The following is a 15,290-nucleotide window of genomic DNA, read 5'->3' on the forward strand; positions in this document are numbered from 1 at the left end:
GCAGACAACCTCTTATTATATTTTACTAACTCACTGTTGATAATCTCCAAATTAATGAAAGAATTTGATTAGTTTGGTGCCCCGAGTAATTTCGAAGTCAATTATGTTAAGACTGAAGTTCTTAATATTTCATTATCTGTTCAAGCTCAAAAGTATCTCCAACAAACTTTTCCTTTTAAATGAAAACTTACAGCCATTAAATACTTGGGAATCTATTTTCCTCACAACCCATCCAAACTACTAGAACTATACTATTCCCGATATTTCAAAATGTTCTACAACTATTTAAAACCTACGATAAATCTATTTTCTCCTAGCTAGGCAGAATCAACATAGTAAAGATGAATATATTGCCTAAATTGCTCTATGTCTTACAAGCAGTTCCACTACCTCCCCTATCCACTCCCCTAGTTCAACTGAGGAAAGCATTGAGGGATTTCATATTTGCATTAGAATATCCATACCTGTTAAACCCAAGCACGCTGGAGGCCTTGTCCTCCCAGACTTTCTTTAATATATATATACAAGCTGACTCCATCACCAGAATAGTGGACTGATTCCACAATGCAAACAGTGGGTGACCCTGGGGGAGGATTTCATATCAACTATGAAGGTCTGGGACACTCTCCTTCATAAACAGGTTCTCTCTACACAGATGAATTCCATGACACCTCGGTTTCCTAAATCGGAATCCCAACCGGAATTACACTCCCAAACCTTCCTCTCCTGGAACATTACTGATAACACTAGCCTTGACCAGCCTTTGGTAAAGGGTAAACTCCCACTTCTGAGCTCTGTGACTCATACAATGCTCCAGGGAGGCTTTAGTTGGTTGCATTATCCCCAACTCCGGCAGTATATCCATTCTTGGTTTCTCCTTTCCACAGATCTCTGGCAGATTTTGAACAATTATGATTACAGGATCAAAGACCGACCCATGTCCTATCTAACAAAAAAAAAAAAAAAAAAACAAGAGAACAATAAAAACAAAGATTATACCTAAATGTACAGTAACTTCCTCAAGGTGAGGTTAACTGCAATTATCTGCTAGCCACCTGTATTACAACTTAGCTGTACAACCTCTATATGACCACATGGATAGATAATCTTCTAACTTATACAGGTGGCCAGCTATAGGACAATCAGTAAAACCGTAAGATGTTCATGCCAATGTAGCCACACAACATGAAAGTAAGTGTCCTTTGATATTACACTATCTCCTTCAAAAAGACTGTTTGATGCCTCATGTACAAAACTAAACCCAAGATTCACAAAAATCCCAACTACAGACACTGGAATCAAATCATTCCGGTTAAAACATTTTTCATAGCATACACAATCCATTCATGGGATGATTCTTGGGGTCCTATTGAACTATATTGTATTGCACCTGCACATACAGTAGGTAAGAGATACAATGAGATTGCAGTGGGAGAGTACCATGCCTGTACCATGCCTGCAGCCTCTGACATCTCCTGTATCATATCCGCCGCCTCTGACATCTCCTGTACCATGTCCGCACAGCCTCTGACCATCTCCTGTACCATGTCCGTAGCCTCTGAATCTGCTGTACCATGTCCACAGCCCCTGCATTTCCTGTACCATGCCGGCAGCTTCTGCATCTCCTGTACTATGTCTGTAGCCTCTGCATCTCCTTTATCATGTCCGCAGCCCCTGCATCTCCTGTACCATGTCCGCAGCCCCTGCATCTCTTGTACCGTGCCCACAGTCTCTGACATCTCCTGTACCGTGTCCACACAGCCCAATGATTACTTCCTGTACCATGTCTGCACTTTTACCACTTTAACCAGAATATACATCTATAGCCCCATGTGCTTTCATATCGGTCTTATCTATATATAATACACTCTTCAAATGTGCTTTAAAATGCATGGTTTTCCCTTTCCCCACAAGAAAATAATGAGGTTATGCAGGTGAGCTGGTATAATAATGCAATGGGGCTGGTATGAAATTATTTCCAGGGCTGAACTTTATTTGCAGTCCGGCCTTGAAGTGGATCAGAGTAGGAAAGGGTTACAAGCATCAGATTTGTATTGCAAAATTGATCTGAATGGCTGCTATTTTAACATTGTTGAATTTAGTACACACATGCACTGTGGGGGAGATTTACTAAAACTGGAGCACACAGAATCTAGCGCAGATGTGCATAGTACCCAATCAGCTTCTAACTTCAGCTTGTTCAATTAAGCTTTGACAATAAAACCCAGAAGTGAATTGGTTACTATGCAGAGCTGCACACGATTCTGTGTGAACCAATGTTAGTAAATCTCCCCTGTGGGTCTTAATCTGCCTTTTAGTGAATTTTATAGATGCTCAGATATTTTTAGGGTGGGAAAAAACATGCTGTTGAAGAGATACCTTACTGTAGTAGTGTTACTCTATATGTATTTGCAAATGCCACAGACCTGAGATAATTTAAACTTGAACTTCAGCCTTCCTTTTAGTCTTGCGCAGTTGTACAGGCTCCCCCCCTGTACTGAAATTACTTACTCTGATTTCACTACACATTGTAAGCTTCTTATAATCTACATTAGAAACTGAAGCAAGCCACAAAGCGCCCCCCTCATTTTCTGGCTGGGGGACATCCAGCATCATCCATCTCTTTTCTCCCCAGTCTGATTGTCTCTTGCCAGCATTTTTATTCATTGGATTTCAGTTTGTTCAACCATGGAGGCTCACCATCATATGTGGGGTTACCTGGGGCAGTCTGTATATGATTTTTTCCTGCGTAGAAATGCCCACTTCTTCACAATTATACCTCTCCATAAAAAGGTTTGTTCACGTTTGCATGACTCCTCTCAAAGTTTAGCCCACTTCCATTAGGTCTAGCAGTTTGAAAGGAGAACTGAGGCTTGGCACTGTGATGTTTTCAGGAGGCTATGTACAGCTCCCTGCCAGCCCCTTCCACCAGCCATAATCTGCCTGCATTGCACAGAGAAGCACAAAGATCTAGCAATGAAGGCATCTAATAAAAACATAAATGTTGCATTTAAAAATGCCATTAGCATGTTGGTGATGGAGGACAGAGGAATCAGGAAAGGGCAGAATAAACATCAATTTCTCCCCTCACGCCAGGGTACCAGGTGGAATCCTAGACTCTGACCTGCCCTTTCAGCCCCAAATCCAATCATTGTCAGAAGCTTGAAGACGTCACCTCTGTGACTTCTCTAAAATGTGGCCCTTTTCAACAAATGAAACCACCAAGCTACTCATTAACGCTTGTTATCTTTTGCCTTGACTATTGCAAATCCCTTCTCATAGGCCTCCTCCTCTTCAGTCTATCATGCTGCTGCCAGACTCATCTACCTTACCAACTGCTCAGTGTCTGCCACTCCTCTCTGCCAATCCCTCTACTGGCCCATCAAATCAATCACCCAACAAATAAATTCAAATTCTAACAACAACATACAAAGCCATTCACAACTCTGCCCCAAGCTAGATCACCCAAATCGTCCCCTCTGCTCCTCTCAAGACCTCCTGCTCCCAAGCTTGTCTCCAGGACTTCTCCAGAGCCTCTCCCATCCTCTTGAACTCTCTACCTCAATGTGTCCAGCTATCTCCTACTCTGGCTGCTTTTAGGCAATCTCTGACAACTCATCTATTCACAGAAGCCTATCTATCACACCTCCAAATAATCTTTTATCACTTCCATTAGCTCAACTCCCAGTGTTACAAACTTTTGTACCACTTGCCCCACCCTATTAGATTGTAGGCTCTAATGAGCAGGGCCTTCTTAATCATCCTGTATTTTATTGTATTATAACTGTAATGTCTCTCTTTTATATTGTAAAACACTGCGTAAACTGTTGGATATATATAGATCCTGTATAATAATAAAAAATATAAACACCGGCTTTAAAAATAAACCATTATTTCCAATAAGCAATGCATGATGAGAGATGTTAGCATAAAGACAAAGTGAGAGCAGTATTTACAAGTACATACCGTTGGAGCGATGGATACACGTATGTTGGTTGTCACTAAGAAAGAAGCCATCTTTACACTGGCATTCGTAGCTGCCCATCGTATTGACACAAATTTGCTGACAGCCACCATTATTATCCAAACATTCATCCACATCTGAGGGAGTGAGAGGAAATAAATATATTTAAAATTACTTTTCAATATGGGATGGTACATAGCAGTCAAAGCAATAACCGGTGAAACGCATTGTAATATAGAGCTAAAAAAAAAAAAAAAAAAACGAGGCAAATTGCATGTTATGGTTTGAAAAGCTGTGAGAATTAATATTGGTGATCCAATGCTATTAATGGTGCACTTTTTTTCAACTGCTTCTGAAATTCTCAGAGCCAGAATTATGTGACCAGGAGATGGAGTACTGCCAAGAAGCTTACAGGAACGAAGACAACTTTATACCAGAAAGACAGTGAAGTTCCGTTTACTGTCGCACCAAAATCCAGCCTCAAGCTGGCAGCTCCATTTTACGTGTTACACCCCAAAATGGGCAATCACATCGTGGGGATTTAACCCACAGGAGTGAAATGCAAAAGCAGGGGGGAAACTAGTGATGAGCAGAGCAATTTTGGCAAAAACGGATGTTCATGCAAAATTTACAACTTTTCTTAATTGCATACTCTCAATTTTGCTCATTGTGTGCTTTGGTGAAATTTGCTAAAAAATAAAAAAAGAAACATAATTTTTCCTTTTTTAATAGGCATTTTTGTTTTGTTTTTTATAAATGTTGGATTTATTTGTGTTTTTTCATGCATTTTATTATTTTTTGAGTACTGTAACTTTCAGTTTAGTTTTTTTATTTTTATTTTAATTGCTTTTGCAGTTTTTTTCTGTAAAAAAAAATTGTGAAATAAGGCTAATATGATACAACCTCAAAATGAATTAGGTCCATAATAGCTAAAATGAGCTTCTGTAGCCTTCTAGGTCCCTTTGAGATCCTCTGCACTCCTAAAACCCACTTAATTTCACTTTCTTAATTGATGCAAATGCATTTACCAAAAACTTGACAATTTTTACAGAAATTATAAAAGCTGACAAACTAGTAAGCAAAAACTTCACATGTGCATTTTCATTCCTTTTCTGGTGATACTGCCTCCTTTGTTCATAGTGAAAAGCCTGTTAAATTGGATTGTAAAGTGTGATAAAGATCTTATATGAGGGGAAAACTAAGAATTTCCAATGTTAGCAAACAGGCAATATTTTCTAAAGGATACCTTGTATAAAGATGGCTCACTTCACTGCTTGAGGTCAATGGCATATTGATAAACTGAGCTGCACCTGCCCCTGCTGTACAGTTTGGGTGTTTATCAAATCAATAAGCCAGCGTTCAGCCTTGGTATAAAGGTATCAGTGCCGTCTTTAACACAGGGCAGGCAGCTGCCCAGAGCCTAGTTTTTGTTGTGGGGCCCAAAGCAGTTGCCCCTTAAGCCTGCAGTGAAAAAATTGGATTTCTGTTTTACCGTAAAATCCTGTTCTCTTATCTTCATTGACGGACAAAGCTCCAGAAACTTCTTGACCATTGGGTTATGCTGCCCCCTACAGGAGTAGGACACTAGGCAGGAAAAAAACTTTACCATGCCTATGGGGCAGTCCCAGGGGGGTATACTCCCACTTCCTGTTGTAGGCATTCAGTTCTGTTGCAAGCAGTGCCAGAAGAAAAATAACCCAACTCAATAGAGGGGTGGGTGCTGTGTATGTCAATGAACATAATAGAAAAGGATTTACCGTAAGACTAAAATCCAATTTTCGCTTTCATTCACTGACGGACACAGCTCCAGAATCTTCTTGACCATTGGGATGTCCCAAAGCAGTGTCAAATATGAGGGGTGGTAAGAAACACAGCAGAAAAAATTTGCAAAGGCTAAACCTAGCCAACAAGGTAACATGGAGCTCAACCAGGAACAACTGGAGCTCACTTGAAAACAACACACCCTCAGAGAGGACCAAGTCCTCTCAAACAGCGGCCTGCAAAACCTTGCGGTCAATGCATTACCTGCAAGTGCCAGCACATCTACTTTATAAAATTTTGTGAAAGTGTGCACAGACGACCAAGTGGCCGCCTTGCAAACCTGCATCACTGATGCCTGATGGCAGAAGGCCCAGGAGGCACTAAGATACTGCGTAGAATGCGCCTTAACAGGAAAAGAAGGAACCTGACTCTTGATTGAATAGGCCTGCACTACCTTCTGCCTGATCCATCTGCAAATGGTTGCAGCAGACGCGACCAACCCCTTGCGAGGTCCATCCGTAAGGACAAAAAGTGAGTCTGATTTCCTAAACGACTCAGTTGCCGCCAGGTAAACCCTTATCGCCCAAACCACATCCAGAGAATGCAAGACAATCTCCTTAGGATGCTTAGGCTCAGGACACAGGGAAGGCAACACAATGTCTTCATTCAGATGGAAACCAGAGACAACCTTAGGAAGGAATGACTGACAAGGGCGAAGCACCACTTTAGCTCTGTGAACCACCAAATAAGGTGAACGACAAGACAAAGCTGCCAGCACGGACACCCTGTGGAGACCGCAAAGGGGGAGACACGTGGCGAACCCCCTGAACAAAGTTTGAAAGCAAGGAATGCTTAGCCAAAGGACGTTGAAAAAAAATTACCAAGGTTGAAACCTGGCCCTTGATGGTACCCAAGGCGGGGCAATGTTCCACAGCTCTTTGGAGTAACCCACAAATTCGAGCCACCAAAAAGGAATGGGGAGAAACCCCCAGGGACTCACACCACGCAATGTACAACTTCCAGACGCGATGGTAAATCTTTCTAGAGGTCGATTTTCTAGCCTTTAACAGCGTGGGAATCACCGAGTCAGACAACCCCCTATCCTCAAGCACCTGGCTTTCAACAGCCAAACCATTAAAGCCAGCAACTATGAAGGAGGATGGAAGATCGGCCCTTGGGCCAACAGGTCTTCTCTGAGAGGGAATCACCAAGGGACATCAGCAACCAGCCATACCAGATCCGAGTACCAAGACCAGCGAGGCCAGTCTGGGGTCACAAGAATGACCAGAATTCCTTCTGCCTCGATCCTTCGCAGAAGTCTTGGCAGAATTTTGAGAGGGGAGAAAGGTGTATATCAGAGATACTGGCCCCAAGAAGTCACCAGTGCGCCTGTGGCATCGACTAGAGAATCCAGACACCTTGTCATGAATCTCTGCACCTTCCTATTGAGGCCAGAGTCCACTAGGTCCACCTCGGGAGTATCCCACTGGATACACAGCTGATGAAACACCTCGGCATGAAGTGACCGTTCTCCTTGGTCCAAGGCCTGCCAATTGTCCACCCCTGGAATATACACAGCAGAGAGAGCTGGAATGAAATGTTCCACCCACCTTAGAATGCTGGCTACTTCCTGAGCCACTAGAAAAAACTTTTTGTGCCCCCTTTGTGACTGGCATACGCCACGGCCGTGGCATTGTCCGATTGAATCCGTACCGGACACCCCTGAAGACGAACCGTCCAATAGGCCAGACAAAGTCTGATCGCCTGAAGTTCCAGTACATTGATCGGTACCCTCTGAACACAGTCCATGCCCAAAACAACTCCCCCACCTGGACAGGCTGGTATCCATGGTGACCACCCTCCAGTGCAGGGGAAGGAAGGATTTTCCTTGTCAAAGACTTGGAGAGCAAAGCCACGAAATAAGGGACCCTCTTGTACCCCGGCTCAACAGGATCAGATTGTCTAGAGACTGTGGATTCTTGTCCCACTTGGCAAGAATCTCTCTCTGCAGAGGTCTCATGTGGAACTGTGCAAACGGAATCGCCTCCAAGGTAGACACCATCAGGCCCAGCACCCGCATGCAAGTCCTGAGAGACGACTGACTGCTGGACAAAAGAAGGCAAATTGCTTCTGGAGCTTATCCAGAGGGAGAAACATGAGTTCAGAGTCATACCCAGATAGAACAACTTGGTGGAGTCCACCCAAACTCCTGCAGAGTCCACCCAAACTCCTGCAGAGTCCACCCAAACTCCTGCAGAGTCCGCACAGTGATGTCCGGGTTGTCCTGTATAGCAGTCGAAGACTCTGCTTTTAGAAGATTGTCCAGGTACCCCAGCACTGCAATCCCCCATTGTCGCAACAATGCTAACACCGGGGCTAACACTTTTGTGAACGCTCGAGGAGCTGAGGCGAGACCAAAGGGTAATGCCACAAATTTCTCCGCTTTGCTGTGGGCAAAGAGCATTATAAAGTGCTGATATCCAACATATATCGGAATATGAAGGTAAGCGTCCTTGGTATTCCTTGGATTTGAGATCCAGGATTGGACGAACTTTGCCTTCCTTCCTGGGAACTGTAAACAGGTTGAAATAAAAACCCCCGAAAACGTTCAGAGTTTGGAACCGATACAATCAATCCTTGCAGTAGCAAATCTTGTACCGCCCCGAAGAGAGACAACACAATCTGTCTAGGGACAAACGTAGGTTGGAAGGGAAAAAACCTCTCTGGAGGATAAGACTGAAATTAGATCTTGGAGCCGCACCGAATCAGCATGCGTACCCACCTGTCTTGAATCAGTGAGGTCCATGGCTCCAGGAAAAAAACAAAGACGTCCCACCACCCCAGACATGGGTGAGGGCGCCCATTCAGGCAGAAGAGGGCTTGTCTGCAGGTTTGGATGGACCTGCTCTTGGCTTACCAGGCCAGGGCCTCTTGGAACCTCTGGAAGCGTTCCAAACGGATTTGGATTCTTTTTCTTGAGACACTGAAGAACGGCAAAAACCGCTTATAAGCCGAGAGAAAAGGACCACGTCTGCGTCGTGACTCTCTGCCCCTGGGAAGCCTGTGGGAGGAGAGTACTCTTCCCTCCTGTGACTCCCTTAATGATTTAATCCAGGGAAGACCTAAACAGGCGATTCCCCACAAAGGGGAGATCCGCTAAGGTCTTCTTGGAAGCTTGGTCCGCAGACCAGCATTTCAGCCGTATTATGCGCTGAAGGACCACTGCTGTCACAGACAGCCTAGAAAACTTAGGGAGCCACAGAGAGCCAACTGATCCACCAGCTCCGCAAAGGCAGGGGGAAGCTGTTACCCCTGCAGATCCTGGTGCTAAAGCTTATCCCACTCCGTCAAGGTCTGGGACACCAAGGCAATGGCGAACACTGGCCAAAGGACTGAACTGGCCATAGTAAACATGTGCCATACCAAGGTCTCCACCTTCCTATCGAAAGGATCTTTAAAAGCCAGAGACTCCTCCACTGGAATCAGGGTGGAAATGTTCAGCCTGGAAACTGGGGAATTCACCACAGGTGGGACTCTTCAAAAGGGGTACCTTCTAGCGAAACGCTTTGGAACTATCACGTTGCATTTAACACTACTGATTCACAACAATTTTGTCAAAATAGCCAGGAAAAGGAAACTTTTGCCGCATTTGAGGATTTTTGGGTACCGAGGGTGACCAGCGCCTCAAACGCAGCCGCATCCTCCATTTTTTAAAGTTACCCGCACTAATACAACCAGTGCCTCCAGCAGAGCTTTTTCATGTGCGCCTGTAGTGGAAGAGGAATCATCCTCACTATCAGAGCAATCAGGGTGTGTGGACTTAGACCCAGCAGGGTGACTCGCGTCCGCAGCGGCCAGATCAGAATCATAATCTGAGGAGACAGAGGATGTAGGTAAGGGCAGTGGATGCTTTTTGGTGGTTCTTTTTTGCAGGACCTAATCAACCTTGGACAGTAATGACTCCAGAGCCGCCACCATTGCAGACAGGGTGGACTGGGACTCAGAACGGCCAGCAGCCTCTAAAATGGGATTAGGGGGTGTTATTTGCTCCAGGGACTCCATGTTAACAGGGGAACCACACAGGCAAGCTAGAAAAAAAAAAACAATGCTAAGTAACCCCTGCACTAGCAGCACTAGAAGTCCATTCACAGCAGGATCACTGCTATAGCAGAGAGAGGGAGATCCGCTTAGGGCACCCCCAATAACTCACCACCTCCGGTCAGCACAGAGAAGAGCACTGAATGCTACAGACCATGCAGTGATCAGAGAGAAAGGAAGTCCAGGAGTCAGCACCAGAGGTCCACCGCCACAGTCACAACCCACAAGGCTCCAAAAACATGGCCGCCGCTTTATTCAATGGGAAACCACCAAGAAAATGGCCTCCGAACTACACAAATATGGCCGCCGTATATACAGCTAGCCACCCACGTTAAAATTGCGGCTACACGCGGCGACCACCCGGCTCCCATTACCCGCAGGAGACACCAAGGTACATTTTCACAGTAAAGGGAGGCCCTGGCAAGAGCCCTCACCAGGACTCCCCCTTAAACTGTGCATTCGGCTACCGGCGGCATTTCTTCCCCGGCCCCCATCGCCCGCTCGACACTCCACAGGCGATCCTGGACAGCTATGGTCACCCCCCGGGGGGGAGCTAAGCGTGGGTAGATTGGGGGTGATCGACAGGGGACCCCGACATTCGGGGGACGCTGTGTGGGAATGTGGGGAACCCGAGGATTCGACCGCCCAAGGGAGGGGCCCACGTCCACCCGATTAGGCCACCAGGGGAGGGGGGGACACAACTTATTATACCATGGAACCGGGTGAGCACCACTCCAGGCAGACCACCTCTCTATCAGAATGGGGGTGCTACGGGCCAGGACCAGGCCCTATACGCGCTCATGAGAGACATTTAACTCGCAGGCCAGCCCTCGTCCAGTGGGGCTATGTCGCGACCGACCTAGCGCGGAGCTGAGGTCTGCATGCGCTCGCTGGCCGGACTGGGGAGCTGGTAAGGATCTATAATATCCAGTCCATCGCCCAGTCCAGCAGTTGATTGTGGATTTCACAGAACCAGAAAACAGCAAATGAGGAAAAAAAATCAGTTTAAAAAAGAAAAAACGCTAAGACCAGAGATGCCAGCAAGGGAACTAGGTCCCTTCTCCTGACTAGGCAGAAAAAAACTGAATGCCTAAAGCAGGAAGATGGAGTATATCCCCTGGGACTACCCCATAGGTGTGGTAAAGTTTTTACCTGTCTAGTGTCCTACTCCTGTAGGGGGCAGCATAACCCAAGATGACTCTGGAGCTGTGTCCGTCAATGAACAATAGAGAAAATGGGATTTTTTACTCAAAATCAATTTCTCTGATGTTTATTGATGGACACAGCTCCTGATTCTTCTTAACCATTGGGTTATACTGACCCCTACAGGAGTAGGACACTAGGCAGGAAAAATCTTGACTATGCCTATGGGCGAACACTAGTCTCAAAATTGAACCGGTCACAGTGAAAAGATGGCGGATCAGAGACTCAGCTTTCCTGTCTACAGGGTCTTTAAAAGACAGAGCGTCCTCCAATGGTAGCAGAGTGACCTTATTTAGACTGGAAACCTGAGAATCCACTGCTAGTGGGACTGCCAGTTTCTTTAAGAAGGACTCCTCAAAGGGATACCTCCTAGCGAAGCGCTTAGGTATCCCAACCATATGTTTCGGGGAACCCCACTAACTAGCGAAAATTTTGTCAAAATAGACAGGGAAGGGGAGCTCTGCGGGTACCAAATTGCACCCGGGTGGCTGACGCAGCATTAGCTGTGTCCTCCATTTTTAAAGTTCCCGCACTGATAGAATCAGTGCCTCCATAAGTGCCTTTTCTTGCGCAGATGTAGTGGAAGAGGACTCGTCCTCGCTGTCTAAGCACGAGTGCTTAGACAGCGAGGACGTGCGTGGACGCAGACCCCGTCGGTTTACTCATGTTTGCGGCCATGTCAGCCTCAGAATTGGAGGACGCAGAGGAAGCAGGTGAAGGCGGAGGGTGCTTTTTACCATGTCTCTTCTGAAGGGCCATATCCACTTTAGACACCAGTGACTGCAGGACTGCCGCCATGGCCGCCAGGGCGGATGGAGATTCAGAGGGTCCCGCAGCTTCTGAGAGTGGGTCATGTGGTGACACTTGCTCTGGGGGCTCCATAGAAAAACCTGGGGACCACTAAGTGTTTGTACAAAAATTTTTTAAAAACACTGAAATTCCACCACTGCTGTACCAATGGTACTACAGGTCCCATCACACTGCTACAGCAGGAGGAGGAAATATACAACCCCAGGGATTCCCCACCACCGCTCACAGGGAGAGAGAGAAGCGCCAAACTGCTTGCTCCATGCGGGAGGAGAGGCGATTAAAGGGAAGGAATTCACTGAATAAGGATTAAGGCAACATTAGGTGATTGTTATCAATTGTAGTTGAAATATATAATGGCCAGGGGCTATGGAGTGCTTTCTGGTCTCTTCTTTTCTTTTTTTTTTTCCTTTTTTGGTTATGGGTGGGGGTGGAGGGAAGGGAAGGATGAGATGCACAAAGAGTTGATTGGTGGATAGGGTTTTGAGTTTGGTATATTTTAAGCATTTTTTGATCACATTTATATAGTCTATAAGATTATAGACCTTCTCCAAGAAAAGAGGAAAAGTCCTTTTTTTTTTTCCTTTTTTTTTTTTCTTTTGGAATTAATACACAGGTGGAGTGATAGCGCCAGGTCAATTGGCGGATCTGGGGTTTTTTTTTTTTTTTCTCTTCTTTTTTTTTTCCCTCCCTCCCTCCCTTATGGTGGCGGTACAAGGTGCTATTTTTTCAGTGCACGGTCATCATTATGAAGTATTTTGAAATAATTTACACAAAGAGGTAGAAGGGATGCACTAGGGGCAAGGGGTATGGCCCCCCCCCCTTTTTTTTTTTTTTTTTTTTTTGTTGTTTCACAAGGTGTTATTTTCAGTGTACGGATAACACTATGAAGTATTTTGATAATAATCTATACATAGTGTTGTATAGAAGCACCAGGGGTAAGTGGTTAGGCCCCTGATTTATTTATTTATTTTTTTTATTATAGGGGGGATTTGTGGATACCGGAGTTAATCTCCGGAAAGGGAATTTTTATGTTAAATGGATATGTAGGTAATAAGTATTGTTAATTTGTTTGTTGAATTGTATTGTATGTTCATATCTTGTATTTGGTGGAAAAACTAATAAAAAATTGGAATTTCAAAAAAAAAAACTGCTTGCTCCATGCTGTTCAGAAAGGAAGGGAAAACAGCTGTGCCGTAGCTAGAAGCCCACCACCAAGCACCTTTTCCTGTGGCTACAAGAAAATGGCCGCCAATTGACTAATGGGAAAATACAAAAAAATTTCTGCCGGGCTACATAAACATAGCCGCCAAGCTCCCATAAAGTCAGCTAAGGGAAAATGGCGGCGCCACGCGGCGGGTTCATGGTTCACTGGACCCCAGGATCATTTCAGATATTTCAGGTAGCAAGGGGGGCCTAGCTAGAGAGCCTCCACCAGGGCATATAGACACCATACCACAAAGGGAGCCGCCGCAGCACACTCCCACCCCCCCTTCCAGCCACAGCTCCCCACACACCCCAGACTATCAGCACAGCCACCTCAGCCATTGGCCAGTGGGACGGGGGGGCGGGAAGGGTTAGCACAGGTGACCGTCTAATGAGGATGGGGTGCCAGTAGGGTCGGAAGGACACAGGAGGGACCGACCGATCCGAGGGATGGACCCGCGTCCACCCGAAATTCCCCAGAGGAGAAGGGGGACACTACTCACCAAAGCTTCAGAACCAGGCGGGCACCACTCTGGAATGGGGGGTGCTGTGGGTACACTGCGACTCAGGCTGCAACCCGGTCGTGTGCGTCCTTGTGGGGTACTTCACTCGCCGACCAGCCCCCATCCTGTGGGGCTATGTCGTGGGCGTCTGAGCACAGAGCTACGGTCTACACGCGCTCGTTGCCCAGACTGGGGAGACTGTAAAGATCTAGGATATCCAGTGCATCACTTAGTCTGGCAGTTGATTGTAGTTCTCACTGGAACAGACTTGCTTGTAGAATTAGAAAAAACACAAAATGAAAAAAGTTCAGTTTAAAAAGGAAAAAATTCTAGGACCTGTGACAGGTGGAGACTCTGTCACGGTGAAAAGGGTCATTTAAAGGACACAGAGTGTGCACATTGGCTCTGTGCAGGACTACAGAGCGTAGTTATGCAGTGGAGAAAACTGCTGTCACAGACCAAAGATCCCAGCAAGGAGCTAGGTCCTTACTCCTGACTAGGTAGAAAAAAAACTGAGACCCTATAGCAGGAAGTGGGAGTATACCCCCTGGGACTCTCTAGGGGCATAGCCGAGTTTTGTTAACTCTTTTCCGCCTAGTGTCCTACTCCTATGAAGAGCAGCATAACCCAACTGTCAATGAAGATATTAAGCTGTGTCCGTCAATGAACGAAAGAGAAAAATCTATTTAAAAGAAAAAAAAGCCAGGACCAGAGATCCCAGCAAGGAATTAGGTCCTTACTCCTGAGGTCCTTACTCCTGAGTGTGGGTGTATACCCCCTGGGATTGCCCATAGGCCTAGGCTTTTTTCTGCCTAATATCCTACTCCTGTGGGCAGTATTAACCAAATGGTTAAGAAGAATCAGGAGCTGTGTCCGTCAATGAACGAAAGAGAAAGTCAAATGGTTTTGACTATCATTACTTCGTATTCAGTTTTCTTCTCCTGGTAACTGTATCCAGCACAGCAAGGTTTAGGTCACGTCCCCAAGGTTTAGGCCCCCTCAGTGACAACGTGTCCTGCCCTGAGCAAGGCTCCCCCTCCCCTCACCTTTGATACCTTTCTCAGGGAATCTCAGCTGCTGCAGAACATCATGGAGGGTTTCTGGGTGTTTTAGTGTGGGGCAGTGATTGGCAGTTGTGGGGGTTCCCAAACCCCGAATACCCCCCCCCCTTCCCCTCCTTGCATTTGCCAGCCACTGCTTAATAGCAGATAAATGAGGAAGAGCGGTGCTTGTTAGTTCTCCTGGCAACCAGGATTGACTGCCTGCCAGCGCAGCCAATCAGAGTGATCCCTGAGTACAGTAAATAAGTATGAGTGAAACATGTGCCCCCTCCTCCCCCCCAGTACTGATCCTTCACTGCCTTCCAAAAAACCACCTTTAGCGAGTGCTGATCAACTACACTGTTTACACAACCTTTACCCTGCCGCCACCTCTCCACCCTCATCAATAACCCCCTCCCTGCCTCTCTGCCATCATCAATAACCCGCCGTCTCACCTCTCCACTCCCAGCAATAACCCCCCTCCCACCTCTCCACCCCCAACAATACTGCCCCTTGCTGCTTCTCCACCCCCAACAACAACCCCCCTTCCTGCAAAAAAAGCAGTGCACAAATGGTCCATGAGTGGGAATGTAGTATCGGGGGGGGGGGGGCTGTGTAATAATAGGGATAGTATAGGGGAGGGTTTTCTGTGTAATTATAGGGGTTTGGGGAATGAGGTCCTGTGCAATGATGTGGGAGGGGTTTCTG

General features: G+C 46.1%; 1 protein-coding gene across 1 annotated transcript in view; it reads right to left on the minus strand.

Annotated features, from left to right (window-relative positions):
* The window catches only part of SCUBE1 (signal peptide, CUB domain and EGF like domain containing 1), a 587,141-nt gene that overhangs the window by 388,766 nt on the left and 183,085 nt on the right, over nucleotides 1-15,290 (minus strand). Inside the window, exon 4 of the mRNA XM_082255396.1 lies at nucleotides 3,967-4,101. Coding sequence (XP_082111522.1) covers nucleotides 3,967-4,101 — 135 coding nt within the window. The remainder of the gene's footprint in view (nucleotides 1-3,966; nucleotides 4,102-15,290) is intronic.

This window comes from Pelophylax lessonae (genome assembly GCF_965119305.1).
Source record: "Pelophylax lessonae genome assembly, chromosome: 4".
Classification (NCBI taxonomy): Eukaryota; Metazoa; Chordata; class Amphibia; order Anura; family Ranidae; genus Pelophylax; species Pelophylax lessonae.